Here is a 21,434-nt window from a genome sequence, read left to right as displayed (position 1 = left end):
TTTGTGTTTTCTTAGAATGAAAAGAATGGATAATAATCATATTCTAAAATCAATCTCTTTACTGATAAGGGAACAAAGCAGAAGCTGTGGGAAGTAACGAACAGAAATCATTTTTTGTTGTTAATCTGTTCTTGGGCATAGGCTAGGAAACATCCTGGCAAAAGTCAGTACCATGAAGCAGACTCATTTTCACCCAAACCTGAGAGCCAGGCTTCCCGATTTCACCATATGAGAAGGAAGCATGTTTAAATGCATGGGACACGCTAGTCTGTGATGGCATTAGAAGCCCTGAGCTTTTTTTTTTTTTTTTTAGCAGAGTTGAGATCACAGATAAATGAGCACAGAAGCCACGAAGAGCTGGTATATGTTCTCTAGTGTTCATTCTCAGGGAAGAATAGGAATCTTAATTTGTTGCTGGAATCCTGGTAAATTTCTTTTTTTTTCTCCCTTAAGATCTTTCTAATGCATTTCCCCTCACCGCCCCCAGCCTCCTCACACAATTCCACACTCCCTTACCCCCCATGCCCAGTAATTTCCGAAGAAGATGGCTTTGGTGGAAGACCTGTCTTTATTTTGAAGATAGCATTTATGAGCCAGTTCCTTCATCTGATAATACTTCTATGAGAGTAGGAGTTAACGTGTTTATCTTTGGAAGCATATTTTTAAGCTGAAGCAATCATCTGTTGACTTCACTTGAAAGTATAGTTTTAAAAGGTGTTATTCGCATTTTTAAATGATTATTAGGTAAAGTGAGTGAGATGAAAGAAGAATTCATGTTTCAAAACTAAGTAAGTCCTCAAAATAGTGCTGTGCAGGCCGGGCGCGGTGGCTTTTCCCTGTAATCCCAGCACTTTGGGAGGCTGAGACGGGTGGATCACCTGAGGTCAGAAGTTCAAGACCAGCCTGGCCAACATGGCAAAGCCCCATCTCTACTGAAAATACAGAAAATTAGCCGAGCGTAGTGGCAGATGCCTGTAATCCCAGCTACTTGGGAGGCTGAGGCAGGAGAATTGCTTGAACCCAGGAGGTGGAGGTTGCAGTGAGCCAAGATTGCGCCACTGCACTCCAGCCTGGGCAACAAGAATGAAACTTAGTCTCAAAAAAAATAAAAAATTTGAAAAAATAGTACTGTGCACTATATATGAGGCCCATTATTCACGAATATTAAATGGTGCTTCATTGACCCTGAATTAACATTTTCCCTTCCTGTAAGGAACAGGACGATGCTTGGGTTTGTGTTTAAACCTTGCTGGTAACTGCAGTTCTGGCCTTGATTGATGCCGTTCTCCGTGTCTGTTAAATTGAAAGATTGAATGATGATCTCTCGGATCTCTTTTCTAAGTTTTTATGGTTCCAAAGGAGTAAGTTAAATACCTTTGTTACCCAAATTCAGTAGTGTTGTGTTTTCCGTACTTATTTTTTCTACTTCATTCTGGGGTAACATAGGGTGCAGGTGGGGCCTAACCTAGATTCCAACATTAGAATGAGAATATTATTTTACTTGGCATCATTGGCAGTGTCGATTAAATCTTTACTATGCCCTTGCAGCCATGACCTTAAGCAACACCTGACTGTGTTAAGTCTGTGGTTTCACTCAAGTGTTTCTTTTTAATATTCTAAGAAGAATATATTTCTAGCAGATGCATTCTTGAGACAGTGTGAATAATAAACCTGGGAAAAGTATAGTTTTCTGACTCTGCAGTACCTATGTTTGTGTGTGCACATTTGACTCATTTTGGCAATTCTTACCTTAATATTTACTTACATGATTACACACAGTACGTGCATTTTACTTACCCCCTTTTTTTTTAAGACGGAGTATCACTCTGTCGCCCAGGCTGGAGTGCAGTGGCACGATCTTGGCTCACTGCAACCTCCGCCTCCTGGGTTCAAGCAATTCCCTGCCTCAGCCTCCTGAGTAGCTGGGATTACAGGTGCCCACCACCACGCCCGGCTAATTTTTGTATTTTTAGTAGAGATGGGGTTTCACCATCTTGGCCAGGCTGGTCTTGAACTCCTGACCTCAGGTGATCCACCCACCTCGGCCTCCCAAAGTGCTGGGATTACAGGCATAAGCCATCACGCTCGGCCGCCCATCCTTTTATCTATGATGGCAGTGACCCTGTTTTTGCTTCTGCTAGAGAACATTGTAAAGCTGTAGAGGAGGGGGTGGAGGAGACAAACAGAGACACTTGGCTCAGTATAGCCTCTTCTAAGACAAGCAGTTGGGCACCTCAGAAAAATATTTTAGTATCCTCCTACCCCAGCCCTCCCTCATCCCCAGCCCCCAGTAACTTTCTTGTTGCTGTATAAATGCCTTTCTGTGTAGACTTATCCCTGAGCTTTGGCAATGAGGCCTGATTTTCTTTTGGAGTGCTGTACCAGTGTCTAGCACTCAGAGCACCTTACACATGTGTCTGAGCAACTGAGTGGCTTCCACTGTTATCACTTACTGGCAACAACTTGTTGAAGCCCTCATTTGCTAAAGTCTCATTGTGAGGATTTAATAACTGCTCTTGAGCATCTGCATCAACCTCATTAAGCCAACCTGTTGTACAAACTGTAATGGTGTAGATTTGAAGCTTATCGGGGTCATGACTAAGACAGTCATTACATAGTCAGGGCACGGCATCTTCAAGGCACTATTGGTGCAGCTGGTAAGTCACTTCTCTCCATGACCCTACAAACAGTTTTCCTCATCTTATGGAATTATAAATGTGCCAGAATTTCCTAATAGGTTTGCCATCTCCCTGTCAGTCTCCTCAGTGAGCTGTGAAGTGCCCATTATAGGAAGCACACGTGAAAGACAGCAGCCCCTCTTGATCTGTGGGCTTCAGGCAGGGTGTTGTGTTGGTCAGAGAAAAGGGGCTTTATGTTTTGTTCACATAGCAAAGGACTTGGGGCTGAGGGAGCGAGCTGATTCATGTGATGGAGAATCATTTCTTTCTTAGAGGCCCTGATCTCACAGCACCCTGAGCATCCTTGCAGAAAGCACTCATTTGCTGCTGCAAAAATATATTGCAAAAAGGTTGCCCAGGGCTTGTTTGCCACCAAACAAGTTCTGGCTCTGGCTTTCTTCCCACCAAAGAAATAACAGGCATTTCCATTTTAAACTCTGATGTTCTCCCTAAGATCAGGGACAAGACAAGGATGTCTTTTCTCACCACTTTTCAACAGTGTACGAGAGATTCTAGACAGTGAACTTAGGTAAGAAAATGAAATAAAAGCCATTCAGACTGGAAAGAAAAATGAAAGATATGTATATTGACAAGTATATGATCTTGTATTTGGAAAACCTCAAGAAATACACACACACTTAAAAAAGAAACCTACTAGAACTAATAAATTATGTAAGATTGCAGGATACAAGATCAATATGTAAAAATCAACTGTATTTTTATACAACAGAAATGGATAATTTAAAATGAAATTAAGAAAGCAATTCTATTTACCATAGCATCAAAAAGAATCAAATACTTAGGAATAAATTTAACCCAAGACTTGCACTGAAAACTGCAAACCTTGCTATAGGACTTTAAAAACTACCTAAATAAATGGAAAAATATCCGTGGATCAGAAGACTTAATATTATTAAGATAGCAGTACTCCCCAAACTGATATGTAGATTCCATACAATCCCTATCAAAATTTCAATGGTGGTTTTTGCAGAAATGGAAAAGCTGATCCTAAATTTCACATGGAATTGGAGGGAATCCTGAATAACCAAAGCCATCTAGAAAAGGAACAAAATTAGAGAATTACTAGTTTCCTATTTCAAAAGTTCCTAAAAAGCTAGAGTAATCCAAACAGTGTGGTCCTGGTGAAAGGTTAAACATATAGATCAATGGAATAGAATTGAGAGTCTAGAAGTAAACTCGTAAGCCCATAGTCAGCTGATTTTTTGACAAAGGTGCAAAGACAATTCAGTCGGAAAAGAATAGTCAATTCAACAGGTGATGCTGGGACAACTGGATACTCTCATGCAAATGGATGAAGTTGGACCCCTACCTCACACCATATACACAAATTAACTCAAAATGGTTCTGTGTCCTAAATATAAGAGCTAAAATGGTAAAACTCTTAGAAAGGAAAGGACTAAGTCTCCATGACCTTGAATTTGCCAATAAACTTTTAGATATGAAACCAAATATGCAAGCAACAGAAGAAAAATGGATAAATTATCATTCATCAAAATTAAAATCTTTTGTGCTTCAAAAGATGCTATCAAGCAAGTGAAAATACAACCCACAAAGTATTTGAAATTATATATCTGATTAGGGCCTAGTATCTAGAATATATAAAGAAATCTTACACAGCCAGGCACGGTGGCTCATGCCTGTTATCCCAACACGTTTGGAGGCTGATACAGGTGGATTGCTTGAGGCCAGGGATTTGAGACCTGCCTGGACAACATGGTGAAACCCCACCTCTACCAAAAATATGAAAATTAGCCAGCCTTATAACCTAGTCTCAAAAATAAACAAAGAAATGAAAATTTAAAAAATTAAAGAAGTCTTATAACTTAGCAACAAAAAGACAGCCCAAATAAAAAATGGGTGAAAGACATAGACTTAAACTTCTCCAGAGAAGATATAAAAATGGCCAAGAAGAACATGAAAAGATACTCAGCATCATTATTCACCAGAGAAATTCATATCAAAACCAGTCACCAAAAGGTAGAAACAGCTTAAATGTCCATCAACTGATGAAAAGACGAACAAAATGTCATGTATCAATACAATGGAATATTAATTTGAAGGAATTAAGTATTATTAACTAAGAAGGAATAAAGTATTATGTGCCACAACGTGGATGAACCTTGAAAACATGTTAAGTAAAAGAAACCATACACAAAATGCCATATATATAGTAAGATTCCATATTCTGAAATATCCAGGGTAGGCAGATTCACGGAGACAGAAAGTAGACTAGTAGTTGCCAGTTACTGGGTATATGAGAAATGGGAAATAGTTGCTTCATTTTGGTATAGGCTTCATTTTAAGGTAATGAAAATGCTCCCAAATTAAATAGTGGCTGCGGTTGCACAATTCTGTGAATACACTAAAAACTACTGAATTGTACACTTTATAGGGTGAATTTCATTATATATGAATATATATCTTGAAGCTGTTACCAAGAGAAAGAGGCAGTTTAGACAGATTAGTGAGTTATCAACTTCATTATAAAATAAAATTCATGTACATTGTTCCTTAAGTAAGTAAATCTATATACCACATTTTCTGAAGCAGAACAGTCCATCTTCATCTGTTTAATAGGCCAGCCAAGTTTTTCTTTGTAGATAAGCAGTTATAAAAAATATTCAAGGTTCTCCTTTTGGGCTTGAGCATCACAGTGCCTTTTTCTGCCATCTGTCCACTTGTTCTGTCACTCCTGAAATCCTGATACTGTGCAAATGCTCAGAACAGCTCCTGTGGCCTCAGGAGTTTGTTGCATGTTTCCCATTCCCTAAAGCATGCTGCTGTCAAGGAAATTCAGTGTCTTCTTCATGGCAGTTCTGCTGGTGAGAAGTTCTAGGTATTGTGTTTTGTTTTGTTTTGTTTTTTTTAAGATAGATTCGCTCTCTGTCGCCTGGGCTGGAATGCAGTCTTACAATTACAGCTCATTGCAGCCTTGATGTCCCAGGCTCAAGCGATCCTCCCATCTCATCTTCCCAAGTAGCCAGGACCACAGGAGTGTACCACCACACCTGGCTAATTTTTTTATTTTTTGTAGAGGCAGCGTCTTGATATGTCACCCAGGCTGGTTTTGAACTCCTGGGCTCAAGTGATCCTCCCGCCTTGTCTTCCTAAAGTGCTAGAATTATAGGTATGAGCCACCATGCCCTGCCACTAGGCAATTTTGATTCTCCAGGTGCAGAACCCAATTACTTTGTCCTGTAATATTTCTCCTGGCTTTCATAACATAGTTGTACTCTAAGAAGTCACATTGTGTACAACACTTGTTAAAATCTCTGCTTTTTTCCCAGACAGATGTACCAAGTTAGCCATTTTAACACATAATGTAAAGCACATACCACATATTTGGCCCCAGTCATGAAAGTAATTTTCAGCTTTGTCCTGCTGTCTTTTTATTCTCAATGACTTTTCTGGAAATGAAGTATTGGCACCATGCTCTGCTGTGTTTTTTGTTTTGTTTTGTTTTGTTTTGTTTTTAAAGGGCCGTGTTGATTTGATTTATTTTTTAATCATCAGAAGCCAGGTAGCAGCTTGTAGTATGTAAAGTATGTCCTTGTGCCCTAAGCTGAAGGAGCAGAGACCCACTAGCAGAAATGAGAGAATCAGGCCGTGGAGCTTTGAGGTCTCTTCAAATCTGGTCTTCTGGTAACTAAAAATTTCTCGTCACTCAGCATTTCTGAACTTCAGCAGGTGGGCAATAACTAATACTTAAAAATATGTCCACAAGTACTACAGGATCGTGGCTGTCTTCTTCATTGTTAAAGTTTAAATTATATTCATATATAGTATGAATGTATTCCTCTGCATTCACATTTTTTATAATTAATTATCCAAGTATAGAATGAATCATATCTTTTTGTTAGCCAGATTACTGGGATAAACAGATCCCAACCTTCCCCTCTTTACCAAATAAGAGAGCTTCCTATAGAATTTCCTAGGTAAAAGACAGGCATCTTCTCTAAAAAACAGTGATGAATTCATCTAACTGTGTAGTGTTTAGTTTTCTTTAAGTAAAAAGTTAAATGAGGAATTGAGTGATTTTTCATATGCAGATTTTATTTCTTGATGATTGTGTCTGGCCTTGTGGAGGGACGGAGTGACTTTAGGTGGAATAACTGGATCTGTTTGCTCTTGAGAAGCAGGCGCAAGTCCACGAAGGAAAGGCAGGGAGACAGATGGCTGGCTATTGTGTTACAACCATCATCTGCTGGGCCCTGAGCAAATATTAAGTGAATAATATATATGTAATTGGTGTGAAAGTACAGTTGCAACATTTCTAATATGGTTTGGAGGATGGCTACTTCTTGAACATTTGTGTTTTATAGAATGCTATGTTGAAATGTTTCTGTTTTTAGGGTTAAACCATTTTAAACTGCTTTAAAGTGAACATTTTCCCCCATTTTGACACCACTGTGCAATATTTTGAATTGAAATGGCCTGTAATCGCCCTTTTTTATTTTCCATAACAACATGAGCACTAAATTATAGCTGTGCAATTATGTAAACAATGGAAATGCTTCCAGAACGAATCCTTCCTTTTAAATTTTCATTTTGTGTAATTGTTGGAAGGTTTGGAGCCATAATAAACAAAATTATTTTACACATTTATCGCTCTAAAGGTCAATTATAAGGGAACGAAAGAAACAACACTATGCAAAATGAATAAACCAATTTCTGTTGCCATCACCATATGTTTTTCTTATCACTTATGGTTTTTCCAGTTACTGTGTACATAGCATTCAATTAAAGCGATTCATTTACCAGGCTGAATATGGTTTGTGTTTATAGAACTGTGCTTTGGAGGAGAGGAAACAACACGCCTCTATTTGAATTACCTGATTTTTTGCAAGATCAGTGATAAGAGACAGATGTTCTCACCAGTTACTTTCTCATAACCAGAATCTTTTGATAAGCTACAGATTCACAATTATCATCTTAGTGATCTTTTCACACTCAGTGTATAGTATTCACTTGGACTTTTAACCAGAGCAAGAGAAAAATACTAGTTTGGTGATCTGTTCACTATATTGCAACATTTTGCAGGATGAATTTTAATTTCTTTGAACAAAAGCTTGTGAAAGATCTTTGTCTACGTGTCATATGTTCAACTCTCAAGAATAAACCTCATTTTATTTTAGATTCCATATATCATTGAGCCTATTGTTTAGTTTGTGGTTTAGTCTATTTAACGTGTGAAAAAGAAACTAATTCTTGCTATAAAACTAACTTGAACTTCTTTGTATTAAGTTCTAGAACTCCTTAGAAAAATGAATCCTAGAAAATCTAAAATGATAATTTTCCTGTTTTTCTTTCAGTATTTGCCTTGTAAAACACTATGGCTAATTGCCGTAAACCTTTGTTAAGGGTGTTGCTTGAAAGCACTAATTTCTAGAGCTTTTGAATTTCTAGGGTAATGTGCGATCTAAGAGGCTTGTTTGTGTGCCACCTTTGAAATGTCTTAAACTATTCTTTCTGTAGATCAGCAAAATAATAGTTCACTGAATTATACAAACTACACCTATAAAGTAAATTTTACAAAGTAAAACTCTTCAGAGTCCTTCTCTTTTTGAAAAATAATTATTTACTTGCTATTCTACTTACTTCTTTATGGCTCTTTTCATTTTACAAAGGCATATGTTCTTATCTCCTATCCCATTACATACAACTCCGTAAGGGAGTATCATTTCATTTTACGGAAGAGAAGCATGAAGCTCTGGGTATGACATGATCTGCCCACAGTCACACAAGGCTTTGGACCTAGGCCTCATGGCTCAAGGTCTAGAGTTATTTTCACCACGTCAGAGTGCAGGGCCGTTTCTCACTAGCCATCTCAGTGGAGGCAGCGCTGAATAGCATTGAATCACACAGTAGAAAGGATGGCCCCTTTCCTCCTCTCTGCAGGTCCTTGTGATACTGTTAGGTAGGCCAGCTGGAGTTGAGAGAAGTTATTCTTTCACACCACCCTGACATTGCATTCTGTGCTTATATTCAACAAGGAGAGCTGGTCTCAGACCCAAAGTCTTCATCAGAGGATGGTATTTTTAGCAAAAATTTAGCAGCATTGATTACTGTCATTGTATTACTTGAGTTACTTTTTACTTATGAGAAAGGATACACATAAGTTTTTCAGAATAATTGGGCCATTATTCTAAGCGAAGTAACTCGGGAATGGAAAACCAAACATTGTATGTTCTCACTCATAAGTGGGAGCTAAGTTCTGAGTACACAGAGGCATAAGAATAATACAGTGGACTTTGGGGACTTGGGGGAAAGGGTGGAAGGGGGTGAGGGATAAAAGACTACAAATTGGGTATAGTGTTTACTGCTTGGGTGATGGGTGCATCAAAATCTCACAAATCACCACTAAAGAACTTACTCATCTGACCAAATAGCGCCTGTTCCCCAAAAACCTATGGAAATAAAAAAATTAAAACATGAGTCACTTTGAAAAACCTGTTAGGCAAGTAATGTTCACTTTGGACAGGGAGATGGCAAAAGGCATGAGGATTGCACATGAATGACTCATGTCTGAGAGCATCATTCTTTCCCATGTATATATAAAGCCCTGGAGGCTGTGAGGAAGGTTTCAGATTTTTATTATATTTTTCAAAGACTTCTGTTATAGCTGTGTCTTAATGTATGGTGGGGATGGTGAAAGAAGGATTCTACTGAGTTAGAAATGAGTGGGGCATTTTGTAGATGTCCCGCTATTGGGAATATGCAGCAGCTCTTCTTTGAGTACCACGTGGTTATTCCTAATTTTAAAATGTTATCACAAAGATACAATCTTCGAGTTGTTCCACTTCAGTGTGGAGAAGCAACAGAAGCAGGCATATGGCCATAATTTGGCTGACTGGTCATATAGTTCCCTCTTTAACCCCCCCATTTACCCTCCCCCAGTGCTGTCTTTGGCGACTTCACACAGGCGCTGTGTCTCCTCAGGGCGCTGTCTTACGTGGGTGGCAGGGTAGGGTAGGCTAGCCATCTGTTATTTTGCCCTCTCTTTCCAACCTTCTTGCTCATAGTAGCAGGTTCCGTTGAAGTGATTGGCTGAGGTCCAGGGGGTGAGGGAGCCATGTGACTTTATCTCAGCTACATGCCTATCTGCTGTCTTTAGCATCAGTATAGCAACTTAGTCATATTTTTTGAATGCCCCATTTTACAGATTGTTGCCTTTACACATACAAATCTTACAACGCAAAATGGATTCATTTACAAATTGTGGTATTAGCTTGTTAAAGGATTTAGTTCATAATTCCCATAAATTTAGCCTAGAAAAGCATTTTTTAATTAAAACTCTAAATTCCAGTGGTGAAAAGGGGCTTATTTGATTCAAGTATGTGCTAAAGATTTTTAAAGCCCACAAGCTTCAAGGTTTAGTTCCACATCTCAACAGATGGAATTAACACAAACATAACAAAGTTAACATCATGGTTGTTTGCATTATTAATCTTCAAATGCATGGCATTCTGCTACCTTGCTAGCCAGGTTTGCACGAATCCTTTCATTGCAACATATGTCAACAGAAATGTGCTTCCATCTGCTGCCGAATAGCTTGATGCCTGATATTCCGAGACAAGGCCCAGCACAATGAGTACCTCTGTGAGTAATTACAGGTGTGTGCTGAGGAGCCTAGGGCATTAATCAGAGGCTTAATTATGAAAAAGGTGGATCTTTTGTTCCACTCTTGGATCCTGAGTTTACCACACACTTTCTAAACTGCAGCATCCATCTGCTCGGTCCCTTACAATGTTTGCCTTGACTGATATGGACCTTAAAGTATATCAAAGGACGTGATTAAAGCAGGCTTAAACATTAACCTGGAAGAAGCATGGTTCATGTTTTTTTTCTTCCTTCCTTCCTTTTTCACTTATCTATCTATTTATCTGTTTGTTTCTGATGTAGGAAAAAAGTCTGCTGAAATGCTAAAACTTTAAATTAGTACTTGCTAAACTATTTACCATATGTGAACTCTACTGAATTAAGCATTATACAGTAATTTTAAGAATGTAAATATCAAGATTTGTAGAAACTAAGACCCATGTAAAGAAAAAAAAGTCTTAGGAAAAATGGTTTGTGAACACATACAAATTTTTTTAGGAAGATAAGTTGTTAAATGAGGTAATTTTTATTATGACAGACTGAACATGTTAGAATTTAGCATGTTACTACTGCTTTGCTCTAATGTGATACTGATAGAATTAAATCAGGATTATTTTTAAGGATTTTTTAGATAACCATACTGAAATCTAAGAAAAGAAACTAGGATTTTGTGTGTGTGTGTGTGTGTGTGTGTGTGTGTGTGTGTGTGTGTGTGGAGATTTTGCTTCTTACTCTTATATTGAGACTATAATAGGTTGTATAACTATAAGTCACATAACTATAGTATAGTCATGTAACATTTCAGTCAGTGGCAGACCACATATATGATGGTGGTCCTGTAAGATTATAGTGCTGTGTTTTTACTGAACCTTTTCTGTGCTAGATGTGGTTTGATATGCAGACAATTTCCATTGTGTTACAATTGCCTACACTATTCGGTATAGTAACATGTTGTGCACATTTGTATCCTGGATGTGTAGTAGGCATCTACCATCTAGGTTTGTGTAAGTCACTCTATGATGTTCACAAGATGATCATAGATTGCCTAACAACACATTTCTTAGAATGTATCCTCATCATAAAGCGACACGACTGTACTTCAGTGTGTGTTTTGATTAATGTACATGGCCAACAGCTGCATAAGTTTGTGGTTTGTGGTCTTCTTACTAATTCCTGTTACACACACACACACACAAACACGCTTACACAGATGGCTTCAGAGATGTGGCCTGGCCATGGATGGCATGAATGCTGTCCAGTGGTGGACCCATGATCTGCCACAGGCAAGAATTAGATATCTGCTTCAGACCAGAGCTGGGGGGTGAGGGGCCATCCAGCCATCAGTGAGAGGCCATTACACACACAGGAACACAAGATGTCTGGGGCAGATGATGCTCTTCACACTGCACTCTGTGCAAAAGGCTACTGTTGCACTTTGTACTTGCACTGAGATCACACATATACTCAGAGCCATGCTGTTTCCCTGACCTTAGCATTTCACTGATTACGTCACCTTAGCACTCTGCATATTCCCATTTCTGAACACATAAAACTATCTGAAGAGTGAAATTTTCCATGTCTTTGCCTACTTTAAGATATTTTAATGTAACTGTGCTTTAACTGTGGCCAATTGAAAGCTAAAGACAGGACATTTGTTTTAGTGATAGATATTTGAAGGTTTTAATTACATATTTACCTCATTACTCCTGTAGCTTGTCCAAGGAGCCTACCTTTACATGGAAGACAGACGAAATGTCTAGTCTCAGAGCCATGATTTAGATTTTGGATAATTCATCTTACAGCTTGGGGTCTCCAATCTTACCTTTAAAATGGGTACAATAATCCTTGGAGTAACTCTGTTTCCAATATCCCTTTCACTGAAAATTTTCTGTAATCTGTGCTCTCTTGGATTATTATACAGTGGTCATATGTACCACTACAAACACTACTTTGGAATTTTGTGTTTGAACATTACGATTGTGTTTTTTCTTATCTTCCCTTTTAGGATATCTTAAATACGATCATAAGGCACTGTCCACCCCGCTTTTTCTCCCTGGGTTTTCCTGGCTTCTCAATGCTGGTGGGGGACTTCATCACGGCCGCTGCCAGGGTCCTTAGCACAGACATGTTGACGGTGAGTATGACAATGCTCAGCATCCCAGCTCCCAAGAGGCTTCACAATCACTAACAAGGTTCAGATTTCTCCACTCTTAACAGGTGTTGACTCATTAGTGCAATGTGAAACTGGGCTCTCAGGGTAGATACCCTGGCAGCTGATGTGTGAAATTGTAGGATAAGATGACACACTGGTTTTGGAAAGGCGTTTCATCAAAAGGCCAAAGTGTGAGAAATCATATCCTCACTAATATTTCAGCACATTTACACAGTCAGAAGCAGGACTTGTCTCTTAGAATATTATTAGCATTTTCCAGTAAATGGTGACACAGACATAAATGTCTAAAATAGAGAGTTTTAAAATGTACATTAGCAGTAAGATTTTTTTTTGTTTTTAAATTAAGTCTTGGTTATTATAAGTCTCATAGAAAATATTTTCTTAAAATGTTAGAACAGTAAAGTCTTAACTAGAAGTAAATATGTATTCTCTTAATAACATGCCAGAATACTTTGGCAGAATTTTTGTAATAAAAAATTAGAAGTGGACTAAATGATCAGTAAGGGCTACAAAAAATTATTTTTACTCTCTACATTTACCTCTAGTACTAAGGCAGTATCTTTTCTTTGCTTTTTTTGTTGTTGTTTTTCAAGAGATAGGGTCCCATTCATTCTCTGCCCAGGCTGAAGCACACTGGTGCTGTCGTGCCTAGCTCACTGTAACCTCAAACTCCTGAGCTCAAGTGATCCTCCCACCTCAGCCTCCTGAGTAGTTAGGACTGCAGGTACACGCCATTATGCCTGGCTGATTTTTAAATTTTTTGTAGAGATTGGAGTCCCTCCATGTTGCCCAGATTGGTCTCAAACTCCTAGCCTTAAATGATCCTCCTGCCTCAGCCTCCAAAATGTTAGGATTACAGGTGTGAGCCACTGCACATGGCCAAAGCAATATCTTAATGCCTTTTTGAGAGAATACTGTTATACATTTAAAGTTAAAGGGCCTTTTCCATTTGTGCTCTATAAGCTGTTACATATTCAGAGTTATCTTTGCCCCTTCAAATGGTATAAATAAAATTAGCTTTACTATTTGCTAAGCATTGGTGTCGAAATCAGTGTTGCCATCCAACAACCTAAATCTTGTTTGATATGAGATTACTTTTTCACTTATTTCTTCTTTGCAGGATAAATTCAAACTTCAAGCCCTTGGTTTTAAATTAAATTGTTTAAAAATACTTCCTGTAGCTGGTATTTCATGTTGGCGCTTTCACACACTAACTTTTTCTTATAAAGATAAATTAGAAAACAAAGAGAAGTGAAAAGAGACAGGAGCAAAAGGGAAGAAAGGTAAAAGAGAACAAGAGGCCAGGCATGGTGGCGTATGTATAGTCACAGCTATAGGAGACTCAGGAAGCCAAGGTGGGAGAATCACTTGAGATCAGGAGTTTGAGTTCAGCCTGGGCAGCATAACAAGACCCCATCTCTTAAAAAGAAAAAAAAAAGTAGAAGAAGAAAAATGTTGAATTTGTTCAACTGTGGCTTTATCGTAAATAATTATGACAACTTTTCATACTTCATTATTTCTGAAAAAATTTAGGATAATCTCAAAGAATTTTCAAATGTATTTTAACCATTCACATCAACTTTCAAAAAAATTACAAGATACAAGAAGGGAAATCATACTTCTTTATTGAAATACTCATTTTTTAAAATTATACTTAAGTTCTGGGATACATGTGTAGAACGTGCAAGTTTGTTACATAGGTATACATGTGCCATGGTGGTTTGCTGCATCCATCAACCTGTCACCTACATTAGGTATTTCTCCTAATGCTGTCCCTCCCCTTGCCCCCCACCCCCTGACAGGCCCCAGTATGTGATATTCCCCTCGCTGTGTCCATATGTTCTCATTGTTCAGCTCCCACTTATGAGTGAGAATATGCAGTGTTTGGTTTTCTGTTTCTGTGTTAGTCTGCTGAGAATGATGGTTTCCAGCTTCATCCATATCCCTGCAAAGGACACGAACTTACTCTTTTTTGTGGCTGCACAGTATTCCATGGTATATATATGCCACATTTTCTTTATCCAGTCTATTATTGATGGGCATTTGGGTTGGTTCCAAGTCTTTGCTATGGTAAATAGTGCTGCAATAAACATACATGTGCATGTGTCTTTATAGCAGCATGATTTATAATCCTTTGGGTATATACCCAGTAATGAATGGGATTGCTGGGTCAAATGGTATTTCTAGTTCTAGATCGTTGAGGAATCGCCACCCTGTCTTCCACAGCGGTTGAACTAATTTACACTCCCACCAACAGTGTAAAAGCATTCCTATTTCTCCACATCCTCTCCAGCATCTATTGTTTCCTGACTTTTTTTTTTTTTTTTGAGACAGAGTCTTGCTCTGTCACCCAGTAGCTGGGACTACAGGCACCCGCCACCATGCCCAGCTATTTTTTTTATGTTTTTAGTAGAGATGGAGTTTCACCGTGTTAGCCAGGATGGTCTCGATCTCCTGATCTCGTGATCCTCTTGCCTGGGCCTCCCAAAGTGCTGGGATTACAGGTGTGAGCCACCGTGCCCGGCCTATTGTTTCCTGACTTTTTAATGATTCTAACTGGTGTGAGGTGGTATCTCGTGGTTTTGATTTGCATTTCTCTAATGACCAGTGATGATGAGCTTTTTTTCATATGTTTGTTGGCCACATAAGTCTTCTTTTGAGAAGTATCTGTTTATAACCTTCACCTACTTTCATATGGGGTTGTTTGTTTTTTTTTCTTTTTTTTACCATATACAGTTTTATTTTTTAATTTATTTTTAATTTTATTTTATTTTTATTATTATACTTTAAGTTCTAGGGTACATGTGCATAATATGCAGGTTTGTTACATATGTATACATGTGTCATGTTGGTGTGCTGCACCCATTAACTCGTCATTTACATTAGATATATCTCCTAATGCTATCCCTCCCCGCTCCCCCCGCCCCACGACAGGCCGTGGTGTGTGATGTTCCCCTTCCTGTGTCCAAGTGTTCTCATTGTTCAGTTCTCACCTATGAGTGAGAACATGCAGTGTTTGGTTTTTTGTCCTTGCGATAGTTTGCTGAGAATGATGGTTTCCAGCTTCATCCATGTTCCTACAAAGGACATGAACTCATCCTTTTTTATGGCTGCATAGTATTCCATGGTGTATATGTGCCACATTTTCTTAATCCAGTCTGTCATTGATAGGCATTTGGGTTGGTTCCAAGTCTTTGCTATTGTGAATAGTGCCGCTATAAACACACGTGTGCATGTGTCTTTATAGCAGCATGATTTATAATCCTTTGGGTATATACCCAGTGTTTTTTTCTTATAAATTTGTTTAAGTTCCTGCCGGGCTTGGTAGCTCACGCCTGTAATCCCGACACTTTAGGAGGCTGGGGCAGGCAGATCATCAGGTCAAGAGATCGAGACCATCCTGGTTAACACAGTGAAACCCCGCCTCTAATAAAAATAAAAAAAAACTAGCTGGGTGTGGTGGCACATGCCTGTAGTCCCAGCTACTCAGGAGGCTGAGGCAGGAGAATCGCTTGAACCTGGGAGGCGGAGATTGCAGCAAGTCGAGATCGCACCACTGCACTCTAGCCTGGGTGACAGAGCATGACTCCGTCTAAAAAAAAAAAATGGTTTAAGTTCCTTGTAGATTCTGGATATTAGCCCTTTGATGGTTAGATTGCAAAATTTTTCTCCCTTTCTGTAGGTTGCCTGTTCACTCCAATGATAGTTTCTTTTGGTGTGCAGAAACTCTTTAGTTTAATTAGATCCCATTTGTCAATTTTGGCTTTTGTTGCCATTGCTTTTGGTGTTTAGGTCATGAAGTTTTTGCCCATGCCTATGTCCTGAATGGTGTTGCCTAGGTTTTTTTCTAGGGTTTTTATGGTTTTAGGTCTTATGTTTAAATATTGAATACGTCTTGAGTTAATTTTTCTATAAGGTGTAAAGAAGGGGTCCGGTTTCAGTTTTCTGCATATGGCTAGCCAGTTTTCACATCACCATTTACTAAATAGGGAATCCTTTCCCCATTGCTTGTTTTTGTCAGATTTGTCAAAGATCAGATGGTTGTTGATGTGTGGTGTTATTTCTGAGGCCTCTGTTTTGTTCCATTGGTCTATGTATCTGTTTTGGTACCAGTACCATGCTGTTTTGGTTACTATATCCTTGTAGTAGAGTTTGAAGTCAGGTATCGTGATGCCTCCAGCTTTGTTCTTTTTGCTTAGGATTGTCTTGGCTATATGGGCTCTTTTTTGGTTCCATATGAAATTTAAAGTAGTCTTTTCTAATTCTCTGAGGAAAGTCAATGGTAGCTTGATGGGAATAGCATTGAATCTATAAATTACTTTGGGCAGTATGGCCATTTTCATGATATTGATTCTTCCTATCCATGAGCATGGAATGTTTTTCCATTTGTTTGTGTCCTCTCTTATTTCCTTGAGCAGTGGTTTGTAGTTACCCTTGAAGAGGTCCTTCACATCCCTTGTAAGTTGTATCCCTAGGTATTTTATTCTCTTCGTAGCAGTTGTGAATGGGAGTTCACTCACAATTTGGCTCCCTGCTTGTCTATTATTGGTGTATAGGAATGCTTGTGATTTTTGCACATTGATTTTGTATCCTGAGACTTTGCTGAAGTGTCTTACCAGCTTAAAGAGTTTTTGGGCTGATAAGATGAGGTTTTCTAAATATACAATCATGTCATCTGCAAACAGATAATTTGACTTCCTATTTGAATACCCTTTATTTCTTTATCTTGCCCGATTGCCCTGGCCAGAACTTCCAATACTATGTTCATTATTTACCAAGAGAGTTTCCTGTAAAAATGTTGGAGCCCTTCCTAGAGATAATATCACACATGGTGGTCATTTTCTGTCAGTGTGGTTAGGTGGGCTATTAAAGTAGCCTTACAGATATACAGTTGGCTAATAGTACAGTAGCCCCACTTTATCCTCAGTTTCACTTTCTGATATCAGTTACCACAGTCAGTGGTGGTCCAAAAATATTAAATGGAAGATTCTAGAAATAATTCAGAGCTTTACATTGCACCCCATTCTGAGTAGCATGATGAAACCTTGAGCTGTCCTGGCCCATCCTGCCCGGGACATGGATCATTGCTTTGTCCAGTGGATCCACGTGGTATCTGCTACCCAGCCATTAGTCACTTAGTGGTCATATCTGTTATTAGGTGGACTGTTGTGATATCACAGTGCTTGTGTTCAGGTAATCTTTATTTTACATAATAGCCCCAAAGCACAAGAGTGTCATATTGTTATAATTGTTCTATTTCATTATTAGCAGCTATTGCTAATCTCTTACTGTGCCTAATTTATAAATTAAAATTTTTTCACAGGTATGTATGTATTGCAAAAACCATAGTGTATATAGGGTTTGGTACTATCCACAGTTTCAATCATCCACTGAGGGGGCCTTGGAATGTATCCCCTTCAAATAAGAGAGAACTGCTATATATGAAAAATGCTCAGGGTCACCAGGGAAATGCAAATTAAGATCACAGTGAGATAATTACCTCACACCTGTTAGGATGGCGTTCACCAAAAAGACAAAAGATACATGTAGGCAAGGATGTGGAGGAAAGAGAACTCTTGTATACGTAAAAAAAAAAAAAAAAAAAAAAAATTCTCCTGACTTTTATTTGAATTCATTATATATTGCCTAGATTGCGATATATAATGCCCATTTATTATTCCATTCCCTCTGTGATCACCAATTACCAAAATAGTGATTCTTCCTTCTTTGAGGCCTCTGACAGAAAAAACTAGAATGAGATTTGACATCACAACCAACACATCCCCAAAGACATAGGTTAAAAACATATTGATAAGGATCAATATGTACATTAAAACAATATGTATATCAAAACATTATGTTGTATATACTTTAAATATATAAATTTTTATTAATTATACTTTAGTAAAGCTGGAAAAAAAGAATCAACACAATAGAGACTACTCAAATCAAAGATGGTATAAAGGTAAATGTAAAGGTCAAATTCACATAAAGAAGTGTTGCCAAGATGGGAAAATAAATAATGAAAGCATAACCAGAACCTGGAAAAACACAAACTAGAAAATGTGGAGGGAAGGAAGTATTGAAATATAAACTTCAAAAAATTCAGAAAGGATGAAATACAAAACCAGCTTGCAATAAAGAAAAAAGTGTTATGTTCTTTGAAACTACAATAAAAGAGACATGAGTGCCTTATCTTTTAAGTTTTCTGACGGTATCGAATTTGCTTGGTCTTTAGCACATATATCAATGTTATGTAATGTTATATACATTTCTCTTAACTATCTGCCTGAGGTATGATAGTAGGAATAAATGTTACAGCCATGAATCGATTTTTAATTCTGTTTTCAAATATTGCACATGAGTGTGTGGGTTAGTGAATGGTTGGGTACTGGGTGTGCTAGTCATACCATTTTTCCTACACATCTTCATCCCCGTGTACACTTTTGGTGGGAAGGTAAATTGGTGCAGCCATTATGGAAAACAGTATGGAGGTTTCTCAAAAAGTTAAAAATAGAAGTACCATATGACCCAGCAATCCCACTTCTGGGTATATATCCAAAGGAACTGAAATCAGTATGTTGAAGGAATATCTGCACTCCCATGTTCAGTGCAGCAGCATTCACAATAGCCAGGATATGAAAGCAACTTAAATGTCTATTGACAGATGAATGGATAAAGGAAATATGGTACATATCTCCAGTGGAGTGTTATTCAGCCTTTAAAAAATGAAGGAAATTCTGTCATTTGCAACAACATGAATGAACCATTTTTCCAAATGAAAGAAGCCAAACTCAGAAAGATAAATACTGTGTGGTGTCACTTATATGTGGAATCTAAAAAAGTCCAACTCCTAGAAGCAGAGAGTAGAATGGTGGTTCCCAGGGGCTGTGGTTGGGGTAGGGGGAGATGGGATGATGTTTGTCAGTGGATCAAAAGTTTCAGTTATGCCAAATGAATGAGTTCTGGAGATCTCAGCATGGTCACTATAATTAATAATACTATATTATAAACTTGAAATTTGCTAAGAGAGTAGATCTCAAGTGTTGACAACTCACGCATAAAGGAAACTATATGAGGTGATATATTAATTCACTTGTTTGTGGTAATCATTTTATAATGTATTTGTATATCAAAACATGTTGTATATACTTTAAATATACAAATTTTTATTAATTATGCTTTAGTAAAGTTGAAAAAAGAGTCAACACAAATTAATAAAGTAGCCTTCCAAAATGTTTTTTTAAAAAGAGAGAGAATATGAATGAGAATGTGTAAGAGTTACACGAAGGAATCACACTCTGAATGATAGTACTTTCTTGTTTAAACTTGAGGTTAAAATTGTAGAGGAACTGGTGAAAGGTGTTTGGGCTGGAGCACACCTGCTCAGTCAGAATTTTCAGTTAGCACCAGGTAATTACCAGTTTGAAGTACCCCTGCTAGGTAGGACTGCCCCACTGAGGCAGTAGGGGAGGAAGATGCACAGATGGCTCACACAAGTCACCAAGAGATGAGGAGAAGCTTGTGCACAGCAACATTATTTGTAACAGCCAAAGCCTAGAGCCAATCCAAATGCCCATCAGCAGTAGAACAGTTAAATTATAGTGTGTACATAAGATGGATTATTATATACAATGAAAACACAGGATCGGTTACATAACATAATGAGTGAAAGAAGTCAGACACAAAAGAACATATACTCTAATTTCATTTATTTAATTGAAAAACCAGACAAAACCAATCTGTGGTGTTACAGCAGAATACGGTTACTTTGCAGGAGGGGAGGCTATCATGGGAGGGGCACAAAGAGGACTTCTGTGGGTTGGTAATGATATTCTTCCTGTTGTCTGTCTCTTCGTCCTCAGGGCTCCTACCTCTGTCATCACTTCTCTCTCTGTGCACTCCACAAAGACGCATGCATTCAGTTCCTCTGAACACATCTGAATTGTTATCCCAGACTTTTCTCTCCTAACCTCAGGACAAGCATTTCAAAAAGTCTTCTTCAGAACAGTAATCTCCCCAGATACTCTGGGGGAAAGGGAAGGAAGAAAGCCAGGTTCATAGTCAAATAATTTTGGGAAATACACTTCTTCACTTGGAGATTCACAGTGTACAATAACATGTTAAAGGCTTTTGTTTAATTGTGCTTAGCCAAATGTCTCTGCAACGTCTTTTTCCCGGGAGTCTTTGATTTTGCCCTTTCACAGTCCCCGTGGCCCTAGTGGAACATACTTTGGGAACGACTGCTTCTGACCCTTTCAGCCTCCCGTCTCATGGACACCTTCCTCTTCCCTACTCAACTGGCTCCCTCACCCACCGCCAGCCTGCCTGATTTCTACTCTCCTCTGTGGCCCTTAGCAGTAGTTTGTTTTAGGTTTCCTAAACATCCTGAGCAGAACCAATCCTTGCCTCATCCCATGGAATAGCTCTGCTGTGCTTTATATTGCCTTTTATTTACCTGTGTACTTAGGGGAACCAAGCTAGGTAAAAAAATGAAGGACTGGGCTCCCATGCTATCCTCAGTATGTTGCTCTGCTAGCAGGTGCTTCACTGAATTGTGTGTAGCTGTTATTTGCCTCTCCTCACCTACCTCACATACTGCGCCTCATCTCTCTGAGGGAGAAAAGCTCTCTTTGATTTTATAGCCCAAGTGCTTAACTGTAGGCTCAGTCTGGACCTGGAGCTAGATGGCCTCAGTTCAAATCCAGGGTGCATCACTTAGGAGCCATATGACACTGAAAAGCTGCTTAACTTCTTTGGCGTCAGTTTTCTCACTGGAAAATGAAAACAGTAGCCTCTTCTTCATTGGGTTGGTGAGGGGACTTTATGAAGAAATGCTTGTACAGCACTTAGAAGAGTGCCTAGCACAGAGTGAGAACTCCTTAAATGTGAGCTTTCATTGTTTTGTTACATAATAGTAGACAGATAGATGGACAGATAGGTGAGTAGATTGATGACAGACC

The 21,434-nt window shown here is 38.6% G+C and overlaps 1 protein-coding gene across 2 annotated transcripts in view; it reads left to right on the top strand.

The window, feature by feature from the left end:
* RALGAPA2 (Ral GTPase activating protein catalytic subunit alpha 2) overlaps window positions 1-21,434 on the top strand; it is a 326,457-nt gene that overhangs the window by 153,808 nt on the left and 151,215 nt on the right. For both annotated transcript variants that reach the window (XM_008962966.5, XM_063600987.1), the window contains one exon: window positions 12,304-12,432. In XM_008962966.5, the coding sequence (XP_008961214.1) occupies window positions 12,304-12,432 (129 nt within the window). The remainder of the gene's footprint in view (window positions 1-12,303; window positions 12,433-21,434) is intronic.

Source organism: Pan paniscus, chromosome 21, assembly GCF_029289425.2.
Source record: "Pan paniscus chromosome 21, NHGRI_mPanPan1-v2.0_pri, whole genome shotgun sequence".
NCBI lineage: Eukaryota > Metazoa > Chordata > Mammalia > Primates > Hominidae > Pan > Pan paniscus.
The sequence above is the reverse complement of the archived record's forward strand: the minus strand, read 5'-3'. Positions and strand labels throughout refer to the sequence as shown.